At 40.8% G+C, this 16,498-nt stretch overlaps 1 protein-coding gene across 1 annotated transcript in view; it reads left to right on the top strand.

The window, feature by feature from the left end:
* unc13ba (unc-13 homolog Ba (C. elegans)) overlaps positions 1-16,498 on the top strand; it is a 142,582-nt gene continuing 126,084 nt past the window's right edge. The window contains exons 1-2 of the mRNA XM_020595042.1: positions 1-53; positions 10,477-10,506. Of these exons, the coding sequence (XP_020450698.1) occupies positions 32-53; positions 10,477-10,506 (52 nt within the window). The 5' untranslated portion in view covers positions 1-31. The remainder of the gene's footprint in view (positions 54-10,476; positions 10,507-16,498) is intronic.

Raw genomic sequence — 16,498 nt, 5'->3', positions numbered from 1 at the left:
TTGGAGGAACTGTCGCTCGAATCCCGCTGCGATGTCCCTGCTGTGTGTCAGAGGTAAGGCTCGTCTCATGGCTGTAGGTTATCCGTTTTTAAATATTTGGACTGAGTCCTGGTGTAAAACAGAGTATGAGCGGATCCGCTGGAATCAGAAACGCAAAGTTAATACCGAAGTAGATTTTAGAGTTTTGTGTTAATATAGCAAAACCGCAACTTCCTATGGCGATATAACACTATTAATAACCGAGTAAAGAAAGTGAAGGTAAAACGTGAAGCAGAATAAACGCAAAATCTAAAGGGGTATTATGAAATGTTACTTTATGTTGATGGAGTCTCACCTGGCTCCGTGCAGGTGATGAAACCTGGGAGCCTGTTAAATGGTCAAGCTGTATAAATGGCTGGATGGAGTCAGGATGAAAACTCAGTGGATTTTACAGGCTACTCTGTTCTGATGTGGTGGTTGATGGGAACCGGCTAAATTAATTCTTGTGCAGCTCTCCTTTGGAGTCAGGTAAGGAGTCAAAACCCAGAAAGAACACTTAGTCTTAAAATAAAAAGTTACATAAAGGCAATAAAGCATTAAAACCGCAATACACAAAAATAGGGTAATACTATTTTCCCAGTGAACTTCCAACATTGCACTTAGTAATTCACATGGTGGAGTTGGATATGTTATTATGCTTGGTGAGGTAGTGAGGTGTTATAACATACTAAAACAGTTTATATTCAGGCCTAACTAGGTCAGAAGTGACAAATCTACAGCTGAGATCATGTTCTAGGCTGGTTTATACCAAGGACTACAACAGAGTGTCTTATATGTTGGGCAGCGACACTATTTGGAGAATTTGAAAGGGTTAGATCAACACCTTTCTTTACTAATCTTTTTTGAGGAATTAATTTGACTGACTTTTAGAAAAGTTCGACTTCATCACTTAAATGAACCCAAACAGGAGTGAAAAAGGATTACATACAACCTGGAACTAGAGCCCGACTGTTACATCAGCTTCACCAATATATCACCAGATATTAGCTTCTAATGGATATATAATATTTGTGTATATGTTTGCTTGAAAAGTAACAAGAGGTTTTACCAGAGAAAATAATTACAGAAATAGTGTAATTCACCAAAAACCACCTATAAGCTTAATTTTCAAATGTAAAATGTCCCACTCAGTGCATATCTTCTCATCAAAATGAGAAATACTATTGAGCTATATAAATATTGATCACAAATATAGATTTTAAATTTGTAAATACATGATTAAACAGGTAACAGAATCACAATCTTCTGCTTCTGACATTATGATTTATAATTGTCAAACTGGCTTTTAAGGATTTGTACTGGTTTACATTATACTGCAGCAACAGCGAGTTTTGGTGCGTTGGGCCCTTTATTTTTATTGGACAGCAGAAGTGAAAGAATAGGAAACAAGTTGTTAAAAAAGAGCATGTGTATTCAGGAAGATATAGTTTAGTTAATTAAAGGTAAAAAACAGATGCATCTTCCTCTGCTGCCAGTTTAGTTAACACATTGGCTCCTTTCCAGATTACAAATTGCTCTTCTTTCACAGACATGCTGATTGATTTTCACACCATCAGCCTATTGTCTGCCTATCTCTGACTCTCAGCCCCTGGCATTTTGTTTCTCACTGATCGGTTCGGACCATTTCTCATCTTGGGTGCGAGTACCGCCTGAGGCTGGAAGGCCAGCACCACCAAACTTCTCTATTACAGGGTGATGAGATGGAGGTGAGGTCGGAGGGATGGAAGGGAGGAGGCGCAGCTGGCTCGTAGTGGGCTCAGCCGCGTGGAATTATAAAAAAAGATCATCATGTTGTTTCATAGCTTGCACAGAGTTGGATAGAAAGTGTGGCTCGTGTTCATCTCTGTGAATCTTCTCCGCACACCTGAGTGTTTCACAGCATCGAGTTCGAGCTGGATGTTGTAACCTATTCAGATATTTTGTCATATTTATCTTGATAACAAAACCGTGGGAACTGCTTCTAGCTCCACACGATTACTCTCAAAAGAAACATCCACAGAATCTTCTACACAAACACAGATGTTTTTTTCAGTTTCACAATATGTGTGGGGTCAAGTTACTTAAAGTAGTTATGATTGTTATTTTTATAACAAAATAACACAATAACAACATGAGAACGCAGTGAAAACACGAAAAAAGTTAGGTATAGCTATGAACCCGCAGAGAATCTACAGCTCCCCTTTGTCTTTATGGAGCTTTATAGTGAATTTTAGCTAATTGTTTACTTACCCAACAGCACAGAGACACAATAAGAGACTAGCTGGTGAACACAGTGAAGCATTTAGCAGCTAATCAGATATTTCCCTCAGGGGTTGGTAGAGACCAGAAACAGAGCAAAAATAGAAAGAATATTGAACTTACATGTGGAAATTAGCCACACACACGACTCCAAATGAATGATAATGTTGCTCTGTCAGTGCTAGAGGTGTAAATTAGCAAACACTGGTCACCATATTAACTTAAAAAGTGTAGATACAGTATGTCAGTGTTGTGTTCAAAACCTGTGGCTAAAATAGTTTATATGTACATTCAAGTTAATGTGATTTAGTACACAATCTACATAAAAACATTCTGTGATCTGATGCTCCTGTTGACAGGGCGGCATCACTTTAAGTGCCTTTAAAAACTGTTGGTGTACAAAGTACAGTTTTATGACATGACTGTGCTTTAGTAAAAATCAGCTTTGGTGACATGCTTTGGGATAAAATAAGTATTTTGAGACCTTTGTCATCATGGTTACAGTAATAAACGGGGTTAAGGGAACAGTCATGCTTTAAAAATTGCAATGTTGACTGAGGGTTTGAAACTGGAAACGAGCAGTGTTCTGTTTTAAAGCTCCTCCTCCCTCCAGGGATGTTTTTGCTCTATAGCATCACCTGACTTCCTCCTTTGCTCCTAATTAACCTGATATGACATTTATTGAACTTCTTGAGAGATAATTCTTCATCCCCTTGTCCTCCTGAGAAGCCATATTTTGACCGAAGCCACTTTCAGTCTCTTCCCAGCAGATGCTTTCTCTCTGATTGAGGGACCCCAAACTTTCCATGTTATTGAGTGAAATGAAGACAAACCAGAAGAGTGGCATCACTGTCTCTTGAGAGCTGTGATGCAGTTTTGCTCATTCCTTGTTCCTCACTGTGTCGAGGGCCCAGAGAGCCAGCCCAGCGGCTGGCAGCCCGCTGCAGAATGAAAATCTGAGGATGAGAGGATACGTCTCTGACAGCTCAGTCAGTACCCACACTCAGCTATTTCTGGATGGCAATTAGCAGTAGAATAAATGCATACAGTAATGATATTACATCACTTGCCGAGCCTTGACTCAGGCCACTGTGAAGAAACTGCATTGTAATGAAATCTACTGCAGTAATGGGAGGTAAACACATGCAGGTTAACTGTTGACCATGTTGATGACTTCAGTATCTCTGCTTGTGGAGGTCAGCACAAAAACTGGAGCTTGAGTGATTTTTATTTTGTAATGTAAGATAAAGGCCGGCTTTGGTGGAAACAGTTTGTAGGCCACCAGATGCCATAGGTAAGGACAGTAGCAGAGGACAGACTTACAAACACACTGCTGGAATGACAGGGACACAAGTAAAGCTTCAGCAGCCCTTTGGGAAGAGAGAGAGGTGGGGTTAGAGGCGGAGTAATCCCCTGGCCATCTGCTGTGTTTGCTTTGCTCTGTGTGCATTTATGCTTGAGAGTGTTGGGCTGTGACTCACGTGGGACAGACTACACTTCCATCTTCTCATTGCCTCCCTTTCATGATAATGCGACTCCCTGGTATCGCTGCTCCTGACAGCCTCTCTTTACACTTAATCTTTGCTGCTGACCACTTGTCTCATCTCAGAGTTTTTTCTGTAGTAGCGCTCAAAGAAATCCATTCTGGGGCAACTTTGAAATGATGACAAATACAGATAAGCTCAAACAGCTGCTAAACGTTTCCTGGGATTTTATCCATGACGTAGTTCCAGGGGTGATGTTGTTGGTTGTTCCACCATTTTGGTCCACAGTGAAATGTGTCAGCAGCTGTTTGATGGATTGCTCTGAAACCTTGCACAGACATTCATAATCCACAGAGGATGAATCCTGTTGATCTTGTAGATGCCTAGAGTTTTCCTCTAGTGCCATGATGATGCGACAACTGTTGGGTTGCCATGAAATTTACAAGACTGCATTTGTGAATACAATCATGTCCTTCTCAGGATGAGATGTCACACCTTTATTAATGCCCTGACTTTTCTTGTCATGTTCTCATCACCATCGTAATTTGTTGGTTGTAGTATGTTGGATTTGGATTAAATAGCTGGAAAATATTCCCATCAGCCTCAGCTCTACTGTGGTTTAATTCTGATCAGTAAATGCTGACACACTAAACTAGATGCTGACAGTGGTAAACATCTTAGTTTGGGTGAGAGGCGGGGTCCACCCTGGACAGGTTGCCAGTCTATCACAGGGCTGACATGTAGACAAACACTCACACTCACTCCTAGGGGCAATTTAGAGTCACCAATAAACCTAAGCACCCGGAGAGAACCCACGCAGGCACAGGGAGAACATGCAGAGTCCACACTGATACGCCTTTTTATCGGAGATTGTGACTGGACGCTTCAGATAAAGGGTCAGAGACAAAGATGTGAAAATGATGGAAATGTGGACCCATACTTGGCATGTTGCCTTAGTGGTGAAGGTCTAGAAAGGGACTTAAAGAAACACCATATCTGAGTGCGTGCACTGGCTTGTGTCACCTCCTGTAATAACTCCCTGTCTATGCGGACCCCCTTCTAGATCACTGCTGGACTTCTTGTCTCTAATTGGCTCATTACTGTGGTGAAGCAGGGAAACAGCAGGGGGAAGCCTCTCTGTTAATGCCTGATCATGCAGGAGTGTGAGGTATACATGGCACTGTATTTTAGAATACAGAGACACTGAGATGGAATAGCAAGGGCTTTTGGTTTACTGGGCGAGTGCAAAGTAACAATTACGTGCTAAAATAATTGTAAACTAGAATGCTCAGAAACCTGGGTAACTTACATACACACATTACACACATATACAGTATAATACATGCACTATGTACAGTTGGTATAACTGAAGACAAACCTTCAACAGTGTAAATACAGTTCATAGAATTTAGCAATTAAGAGAAAAGACTAAGAAGTTTCAACTCTTTTAACCAATGATGATGAAATGATAAACATTTACAGTATGTGACAACAATATGCATGTATTTTTGTTCTAAAGCACCATTTTGTTCTGCACCAGTGCTTTGTAAAGACTTGGTTGCATTTGTTTGGTTAGTTTTACGTGGTTATTCTCAGAATAAAGTATTTTCAAGATGAAATTGAAGCTGTGCGACTGAGTCTAAGCCTAACATTGTTCAATAGTGCCTGAACAATACTGAATTTTACTGTCTACCCTTTTTTTCCAGCTTGTGTTCAGTCTCTGCACACACACACACACACACACACACACACACACACACACACACACACACACACACACACACACAATATTGTTTAAAATAATTTTTTGATTGCAGCCAAGACATTCACAGCTGGAAAACAAGACAGTGCCTCTACAGCATTTTTTTGTTAATTGATACTGATATATCTGTGCTAAACCTGGCGAACATGGGCCATGCTTGACTGTTTGACCTCTCTGATTCAAGTCAGTAATCGAACATGTTTTTGGCCTCACAGCACACATTCTGTAGCCTTTAGCATGCTGGTCGCATTAGTGGATCACACACATGGGAATTTGCATAGATTGCATAGATTGACTTTGAGCATGGTGCCAGAATGAACTGTGGTGTAAGATGCTCAAACACACCTGACTCAGTGTTTTAGGACCAACACACAAACACATGGTCTAGGTCCATAAGTAGCTGAATTTATTAAGCTGGATCAGCAGGGGCTGTCATTTAATGGAAGTCAGAAGGTGTTAATGACATGGCCACCAGGTCGCCAGTCTCCACACACTCAAACCTACCGCGAGTCGAAAGACTAGAGCTAAAAATAGATCCACTGTCTGGCCTCTTGCAGTGACACTACTCTGGTCCATGCCTGTCTGCCTGCTGAGCATGTCAGGCTCTTGTTCAGTGGATTTTTTTTAGATAGTGCACTTGACAGAAATTAGTGATTGAAGAAGTATGACATAATTTTCATATGGTACGACTCTATCTTGTGAGCATCAGTCTGTTGCTTTCCCCATATAGCCACCAGGCTTTCCTCAGCATTTTTTCACTTTATTAAGCACGTGAAAAAGCATTGGATGTGAAGTATATATACCTTTTTGTAGTTGGCGGACAAAAGCCCATACAACCATCTCTCCCTTTTTTTCATCCACATTACACTGCATCGGAGTCCAGTAGATTTCTGCCCTGCTTAAGGCCTGGAGGGATTATCCCACCAGCCAAACGCTGGGTTGCACACATCCTCTCAGTCACTCCTGTCACACATGTCTGCTATCTGGTCTGCTTTACTGCCTCTGATCAGCCCTGCCCTCCCCGTGGCCCAGAGGGATGCTGACCTCTTCATTCTCTGAAATGTACTGATTTTTGTATTATTTCCTCTGACTAACAGAGAATGATTGTAATGTGCTGCTACTGTTTGGTCCATTGTAACGTACATACATGCATATTGTATTTGTTGTACTGTGACATGACAGTCCTCTGTTAAGTTTTATGTTTTTCTTGTGACATATTCCAAGGTGAATAAAATGACGCTGTTGCTCTGAGAGATCCCTTCTTTACTTTGGACACCCTAGAAAGTCTGTTGTAATTTCAATGAAGTTTACAGGATAGTTCTCTAAAATATTGTGCCAGTGATCAAGAGTCTCATTCTGCTTCTAGTTTAGATATGCTGTGTAACATTGTGTGACCAGTATGATCAGCTTGATGCTCAAAATACAGAATGTTGTGTGATGTATTATATCCATGTGGGATGAAAGACTTGACAGGTGGCATCTGTCAGTTGTGAAAGACAATATCACAGCCATTCACTGTGACAGTGACAAAGTGTCTGCACTGAAACATATTCTCTTTCAGTAGCTGTGATTCTGACAGGTGATGATCACTCCGAAGTAGTTTACCGTAGGCTTTCTGCTGCAGTTTGGTGTTGGATGACTGAACTCAAACACTCAGAATTGAGAGCAGAATTTTGGTTCTGCAGTGATTCAACTTCAACATTTGGCTTAAAAGCTGTGACTGATGTGACTGTTGATGGCCAGGCCCATTGTTTCCCCCCCTTATTTTCAGAAAATAAAATAAAAAAAATAAACAGCAGTTTACTTTTCCTCAGGCAGCAAGGTTTACTTTCAACCTTGAGGGGGGTAGTATTTTTATTTATTTATTTGCACAGTGAGGAGCGGCATGGTGGTTCAGTGGTTAGCCCTGTCACCTTACAGGAAGAAGGTGCCTTTTTTTGTTTTTAGCTGCATCATCAAATCCACAGCCAACAGCTCAAGTGGCCACAGGTACTTTAGAAAAGGCTGTAATGAGCGGGGTGCAGATGGTTTTAGACAGCACAGGTTGCAGCCATCATGTTGGAAAAACAGCATTTGAAGAGGACACTAGTGGACATCGTGGATATGGAATCATACCTACAGTATAAAATCTGACAGTTTCAGCTTCTAAGAGCAAGCCTTCTCTGTTCTTCTCTTCATCATCTCTGTGAGCTTCTTTCATAGCGTCACACAATTCACACAGGTATTGTCAGAGCCTGGCTGGCGCTTGACCAGCGAGGCCAGTGGGCTTCCTGAGAGCCTCCGCCGAGCTGGCACGACTGACACGCAAGGCAAGCTGTGCTGACAGCCAAAGACAAATGACCTGTTAACAATCTCTCTCTGTGTTTGTCTCGCTAATCACATCTCACACTTTTGGGCTGTAACTCAATAAACATATTGAGCTCCCTTTTTGAGAATATGCATGTAAACTTGATTTAAATAACTAAATTACCCTAAAAGGGCAGTGTGCTGTTATACCGCTGCATGGTAGCGTATCTTCAGGGGGGTTAATTGCATTGTAGATCGATATCAGTGACTTTCTGGCATTTCAGGACATCCTGTGCTGCATTGTGAGTGAGCTTTCACTACGGTCGTTTAGAGATTCCTTCATCTTCACAACGTTATTGTAGGTTTGTCTTGTTGACTGGCATTTTCTGAAACACAAATACTGTGGTATCTCACTTTTCACAGACTCTCCAGGCGTTTCTGTTGCAAAAATGAAGGAAGGAAGACAGAACATTTACTAGTTAAAGCAGTACAAAACACTGTTTGCATGTATTTACGTCTTGCAATATATGTTAATGTGACACAAAATATATTAGACTTGGTCAGATTTTAGATATGACTGATCTGCTTGCTGAGCATTAAACCTACTGTACCTGCTTTTCTTTGCTTCTCTGGCGAATAGTTGTGCATCATTTTCTCTACATGTTCTGCTTTCTTGCTAATCTGAGTCATGACAGATTTGCTAGCAGCAGAACATTCTTGAATCTCCGTTAGGGTTGAAATTAATGATTATTTTTATTATATTTGTTGATTATTTTCTTAATTAATTAGTTATTTGTTTGGTCTATATCAAAAAAGTGAAAAATTCACATTACAACATCAGTAAATCTAAGCTGCATGTCTTTGGACTGTGGGAGGAAGCCGGAGCGCCCGGAGAGAACCCACGCAGGCACAGGGAGAACATGCAGACTCCACACAGAAAGGCCCCAAGTCGGCCGGGGCTTGAAACTGGAACCTTCTTGCAGTGAGGCGATTGCCGCTGTGCTGCAATCAGTAGTGTGATTAGCTATACCTGTGTTTGACCAGCATGTCTGCTGTGACTTTGAAACAATTTTTGGACTCTGGGGCAGAAATAATAAAACTCAGTGTAACACAGTGCTGAAGATCTGTCAGCTGAAGTTGTTATGGCTGACATGTTAGCACAGATGTAAATGTTAAAATACTTAATAGGCAATGGCTGTCTCTACATACTTTAAAATGAACTCTTCTTTAGGTCCTTAGTCTCCACAAACTGCTTTTTACCTCTATTTTCATGGCCAAATAGCTCAACCGCTAACTTTGTTGTTGTTTACCATTTGACGCTAGCGTACAGTCAGCTTGTCTAAGTTTTGTTGCCCAGAAATTTTTGCTCAAGCTTTTAATCAAAGCAGCTGATGAGAGTGGCACATTAGGAGCCAAATCTGCTAAAACAATGTTGCAATAGAGCTGCAGAGTTGTAAATCTCTGTGGGTTCAGTAGGTGAGTGACCATTTCACGTGACCAAAACCATTTGGTTCAGTGTCACAATAAAAAGTGACACTTTGCTGTCGTAAAAAGTGACGTGGTTTGATCCAGTGTAAACAGTGATGAAGGAGTCCTGTGGATGGAAAAACACAAACTGAAACAATTCCAGTTCACTTTCTGTCAGAAGAAATGTGTCACACAGTAAGCAATGCATTTGCCCACCCACAGTATAAACCATTAACTATGTCCCATCACTAATGTGTCACATCCATGAATGGGTCCAGTGTTTGTGTGGGTTAATACTGTGTCTACTGTTTTTCACAGCTTGTTTCTTTGTTGCTTATTGATTTACACTGAATACATTTCCATTACCTACACTACCCAGTGCCAATATGGTTTTATATTTTAATAATGGACTTACTCAGAAGAACAAATTATCCAAAAGTAATAACTCACAGTAAGTAGAAGAGACTCAATCTCATAGTTAAAACCTTTTATAATGTTTTATTTTCTGCAGTCAAATATGGTATTATGACAGTCCCAAATGACATTTCTTTCATTAAGAATTATTGTTTAATGGTAAAAGTACTGTGAAGTCAGTCAAGGTTGTATTTTGTAAAATGTTATTTTAATAAAAAAATGTTTTGTGCATGCTTTCCTTAACAATGTGCACAATCATCAGACAGTAAAATGTCTCCAGTGTTGACATAAATGACATACTGTATTGTACATATTGTACTCCATCTGTTAACTTTTTGGTTTTATGGCATAAACATCATAAGCCAGTTTCTGAGTTGATTTCAAATTCTGGCTGTGAATTGTCAGCCTCCTTTTATCTCATTTTACCACAAGTATATACAAAGCTAAATGGCATCTTATAATTATTTTAAATATTCTGTGTTGTCCCCCATTGCCACCTCAGTTTAGTCCAGTGTATAAATGGAAAAGGTAAACATTGCTGAAAGAAAACACAGAGGAGAAGAAACACATGTTCATGATAGAGGAAGCTCTTGGAAGATTCATAAAACCATTTTACACAAAACCAAAAATGACACAAATGATATTGAAGGCTTATAAAGGAGATGAATGCTGCTGCAACAACAACAACAAAATGCTAAAATTATAACAAAGATTAATGAGTGTGATTGTATGTCCTTGTTTTTTTTTTACATTGTGACTAATCAGTATTTTCATTTTCTCTTGCAGTAAAGAAAGCCAAACTCCACGGGCCTGCAGGTAAGAGCTGATACATGATTTCACTATTATTTAAACACAAAGAGCTGTACTCATGCTAATCAGCATCTTTTGGAGTTGTAGCTGTATTGCCGACAACTGTCGGTTTGATTTGAATTTTGCCAGCAGATTCCCATCTGAGTTTTATTGTTTAAGGCCAGAGTTGTGATTTTAAGTGCAGTCTGAGGTGATATGGACAGAGGTTGTTGACTTTCCAGTTTGAGTGTGGAGATCTTTACAGTCTCATTATTCAGGACAGATATTGTTAAAAGCTGAAGATGGGCTTTTGTTTTATTGATGGCAATATCCAAAACCAGTCATTTAAAATGAGCACAACAGACTTTTACAACAGCTATGGCCTGTGTAATCTGTGACTTCCCCCTCGGTGTCAAAGGTCCTGTACCAATAGATAAACAAGATACTGAAAGTTTAAAATGTTTAGTCTGATGGCGTTCTAAGATTTTCACTTTAGCACTAAACACAATGTGCATTTGAGGGTCACGGAGGGCAGAGATCTCTGCAGACCCCGCACACCCTGGCCACAAACTGTTTGAACGCCTCTCCTCTGGATGGCGCTACAGGTCACTGTACACCAAGACAACCAGACACAAAGACAGTTTCTTCCCCCAGACGTCACTCTGACCAACACCTAACCCATGGCTGTATAACAGGACGACAACTCTCAGTGCAGTACCTGTAAATATACCATTGCATATACTGTATCCATCTGGAAACCTCCACCGAAGCTTTGTGTATATGCACAGATATTTTATATTTTAACTACTTAATTTTTATTTTCCTAATACACATTCCTTTTTCTTGTTTGCACATTCTTGTTCTTTTCTTGTTCTTGCATCTTATCTTGTCTACTCAATGCCTTACAAAAGAACATTGTACATGAACATCGAGAGCCACTGTACTGGAGTGTTCAACACACCTGGTCAATAAAGATGGTTGTGATTCTGGACATGGTGATGGAATTGACATCGGTTTTGTGGGCATTGAGACATAAACCAGTTGTACTGAACAATATCAAGTTTGAACTCTCCCTGGATGTTAGTGTGTATGAATCTCTTGCACCCGTCCCTCAGTAAGGTTTCTTGTGAAGTCGGTTCGATTTTCATTTGGCATTTGCTTGGATATCCTCGGTAGAGATGTCATGGAGGACAAGAAGAGTTGAAAAGAGAAAAACAAAGATTTGTCAAAAAGTTTCTTTTCAACGATGAAGAATCAAGAACTCAGAAGCCGGTCAAAGTGGGACCTCCTCTTCCCATCCACCTCTTTTTCTTTGCATCTCTTTTTTACTTTACTGACTTCAGCTGTTCATCCTTCCATCTTCTCTCCAGGCGATGATGAAGGGAGAACAACAGCGATGAGTGGGAGAATGAGAAATCAAGCTGGAGGAGGCGGGAAGAAAATCAATAGATCATCAAAGACAAAGGGTCACCTGCTAGTCCGAAATGACAGCATGTCACCCCGGCATAAAGGAGAAGATGGAGACAAATCTCTGTGTCTTTAGGAGACAGATACAAACTCCAGATACAGGAGGTGATTTGTCACTGGCTGCCTCTGGCCTCTGATCCCCAAGCAGATTTTCAGAGCAGAATGAGGACATTTGATTGGCCCTCCCAGGCTTCATAAAACAGGACATGAGTGATGATGTTACTAGCATACAGTCTTTGTGCCCTTTAATTCATTTATTCTGTCATTCTTCTGAATTAGTGCTACTGGCAAATCTCTCTTTGAATGGTATACAGATAAACTAATTTGTAATAATAAACAAGTTGCACAAGGAGCCTCTGATGGTTTTCAAACGCAGCAGACTCAGTGTGAGAAACTCCTTGGAGGAGCTCCAATAGTTTAGGAAGTTTAGAGAGAAAATTTGGACCTGAACAATAGCTACTTGACATGGTACACCCTCCAACCAAACTTACAGTACGATGTTCATGTGGAAAGCTACTGTAGCTTCTCATTTAGCTGAACACTTGCGTTTTCTCTGGTTGAACGCATGCAAATTAGCAACATCAGCAGTTTTAGCTGTTTGAAATAAACCTGCTTTTGGGTCACGACACCACTGTGCTTGCCAGTCTCTGAATTAGAGGTTTTAGAAGTGGGTGTTTAATTGGAGGGAAATTTGTCTGAATCTCAAACTGCTTTTAGAGAAACAACCCTGACAGGATCACATCAGAAACACTGAGAAGTTGAAATGAAATCACTTCACTGGGGCCTCTGTTTTTTACAGTAGAAAGTTGATTCTGCTCAGGAAAGTTGGTATGAATTTATTTTCATGTGGGCTCATTATCATTGTTTGGGTTTCCCTATTGGTTTGAGTACAGAATGTCAAAAAATTTGGACTATGAAATAATTCATAAGCTTGGACAAAAGGCCTGTTTTCAGGTGTGTCTGACATCATTTAGCTTTTCTTACCGGATGCCTTGCTCATCAGTAGTGGTGTTTATCTTGCTCTAATGGTCCACTGCAGCGTAATGAATGCAGAGGAATCCCTGACTGTAATGAGGCAATGGTCACAGTGTAATGAGGCAGCCCTGTCTCAGCACAGCTTGAAAACTGTTGTGCTGTCTGACCTTTTGCAGGCTTTAACGATTCCTCCTCAGTCTCCTTAGTTTATTCCTAAACCCAGCAGCCATTGTAGATGACGCTTTTACTGTATTTTGCCTGAAAAACTGCAGTATTTTCCCTCTGTGCAATTGTTTGAGAGAATAAGTTTTCTTTCTGCTCAGCTGTCTGAAGTTAGAAGAAAACTGTCCTCCTCTTCAAATTTGATGTCTCAGCACATCATATACAGTAGGTGATGGAGAGTATACCCAAACGTGCAGAAGTGTGTGAAACATCTGGGCAATTTTTATGATGACTTGGAGTGTGCACTGCTGAGCAGGAATCCCTTGGGCACCATCTTGTAATCTGGTATCTGTTTGTCATTAGTACATCCATGGGGTAGATTACTAATTTGAGGAAATTATCTATGTTACAACCAACATTTAGTTGGTCTGAAAAGGAATTTTAATGCTTAAAGTAGTTTTGTTTTCAGGGTTTGTGTAGTTTGGCATGCAGTTTCATGGTGTTGCTGCTTTGCAGTTTTTAGAAAAACCTCCTGTCAATCAAGCACTGAGGGCAGGGCTGCAATGTCTTCCTCTTCCTTAGATATTTTTAGTGGAGTTTCAGCGGTGGAGCTTCTGTTTGACCAGTTCAACTGCTACTCAGTCTTCCCCTCTAAGCTTTTGGCTGCCTTATACAGATCTATTGTATCTATTGTATATTAAAAGTTAAAGTTACAATTGGAGGGAAGATAAACTCCAAAATGAGATAACAGGCACAGTCATGTCAGTAAGAAAAACATTAGTATTGATTTAAGGTTTTGTTTGTGTCTCCCAGTTAATTTAAGCCTTCTTTTAGTTCTGTTTTGGGCTGGCTATTTAACTGCTCAGTGCTCCACTATATGTTCAACAGCTAGTAGCTAACTTTGTGTATCTGCCATTTGGTGACTGGTGGTTGTTTTCGATGGGTTTGTCACGACATTCCATGTAGTCCTTTGACTTGGTGTCAGTAGAAAAATACTCATTGCTGCAGGTTTAAAGAAGTTGAACGTTGAAAGCAGGGTGTCATAACATTGAAAAGAGAAAATTGTATGTTTGTATGTTTGCACTTGTGAGACAGTTTTACATATCTTTCATCCACCAAAAGCTCTCCTTGCCACCCTCCCCCACCTCGACCCCTCACTCTTCAGCCTCCTCCGTCCCTTCCCACCTCCCTCAACATCCATAATAGAGTGTTCATTATTGTAGACAGCCACTAAATGTCATCTCGCCTGGCCATGCTGTGCATGGTCATGTGTAACTGAATATAACTTATTTATTTTCACAAGTCATCGCCACTTAATTATAAATGACGCTGGCTGCTCCCCAAGAGGGTCTCGCTGCATTCTGGGATGTGGCCTCCCCACCACAGCTAGTTGCTGCTTACTGGGGGTTTGTGTGTGCGCGTGCATGTGGCCAAGCATTTATTGAGGTCTGCTGAGTATCATTCAAATATTTCTCATTAACAACCCTGGTGATATCAAAGAGAACAGACGCCAGATTTAGATGATGGATCAGTTTGTGTATTTGTTCTTCTTTTTTTTGTCATGCTGTTTGTCTTTGCTGTCTTCTGTGGGCTGCCCACTTGTTGTGTGTCTTCCTAATCTTTTTTTTTTACCACTCTTAGTTCAGGCAGTAAATGTGGCTGTCTGCATCCAGCCATTCCCTTCCTAACCTTCATCACAGACCTGACAAGCCCCTTAAATGAATGATGGATTATTCCAGATTAACCCTTTCACCTCCTCTCTCTTGCCTTTGCTATTATTGCTGAGCTCTGCTGGTGGGGAGGCGGAGGGACCAGATCTTATGTGTCTCATAACAGGATAAAAAACAGGAGCGACTGATAAACTTTGACTTGCACAAATAGCCTTAGAGGGCACGTGTCTCTTAGCAACAACAAATTCAGCTGCTTGAGCTACAATCTGGGCAGGTCCTGTCCTTTCTAACAGGTGGGGGTGAGGCACCTACATGTGTTTGTTGGCCACCAAAATTCCCAGAAGAAAAAGAAAAGAGGCGGCAGCAGTGTCTGGGCAACATGGTCTTATACTTGTATAGTGCTTTTCTATGCATTGTAGCATATCATCAAATCCACAACCGAGCAGTCTATACAGAAAAATTAGTTTGCACAGCCAGTGACATGCTAGTGACCCAGGGCCTTTCTGTGTGGAGTCTGCGTGTTCTCCCTATGCCTGCGTGAGTTCTCTTTGCGTACTTCCTCCCACAGTCCAAAGACATGCAGCTGAGGTTGACTGGTGACTCTAAATTGCCTGTAGGAGTGAGTGTGTATGGTTGCCTGTCTCTACGTATCAGCCCTGTGATAGACTGGTGACGTGTTCAGGGTGGACCCCACCTCTCGCCCAGTGTCAGCTGGGATTGGCTCCAGTGAGCCTGTTCAGGAATAAGCGGTATACATAATGGATGGATGGCTGGATCTACATGCTAGCTGATTAGCTTGCTAGCAGTAGTACCCACTGGTGTCGTGAACCCAGACCTGTGTGCTGGATTCCAACTTTTGATGGAATAAATCTGCAACATCTTGTCGTATCCAGTTATCCTAATACATTCATGGCTAAAAACTGTTTAGCTAGCTAGTTTACTCTAACACCAACTACCACAAATGCATTCAGGCATAGATAATTCTTTCTGAAATGTTATTGCCTTCATTTTCCCAAGAGATGCAATGGATTAAAACTGGAACAGTACATTCTTGAAAAATGAGGGCACATGTACTTGTGTTTTAAAATGACCTTTGTTATCAAATTAACTTTTAGGTCTAATGAAACAAACTGGATTTTCTTTATAGGTTAGATATACACTACAGTTTTTTTTAATTGAGGTGGAGCTGTATTTATTCATGCAGCTGTATGATCCTAACCCTAACCCAACCCTCACCTCATCTTCACCCCAAATCCAATGGCGCTGCCCTCAACTCCACTCCCTTCAAAAGAAAGTGGTTGTAAGATTGAAAACACAGAGATATACAAATACACACACCAGTACTGAATGCGCTGTCTGTGGCTTTTGATTCTCGGTTCGTGTGAAGAGTGGGCTACTTGAGGTTGTAATCAACCAGGGATTAGGTGATTGGCTCAGGCTCCTAGGTTTATGCAGATTATGCTGATCTCTGAGTGTTAGACAGGACACACACACATTTGTTTTGCCACTTGGAAGGACATTGCTGTGAAAATGAAAATTGAAAATGCATAACCCTCATCTTAAATAAAAACAAGCCAAAATGTACATTCAATGGACTCCTGAATGGCACATATAGCAAGCATTTTCTGATCTGACCACTACATTGGCAGAATGGGAAAACCATAAAAACAAAGCTTTTCCAACACCACTAGTGTTAAGGTTTGAGTAGATTTAGGTGTTAAAAGGACTTGGTACGGACTAGGGAA

Source organism: Monopterus albus, unplaced genomic scaffold (genome assembly GCF_001952655.1).
Source record: "Monopterus albus unplaced genomic scaffold, M_albus_1.0 scaffold26.1, whole genome shotgun sequence".
Lineage (NCBI taxonomy): Eukaryota > Metazoa > Chordata > Actinopteri > Synbranchiformes > Synbranchidae > Monopterus > Monopterus albus.
This window is presented reverse-complemented; position numbering and strand designations above follow the sequence as displayed.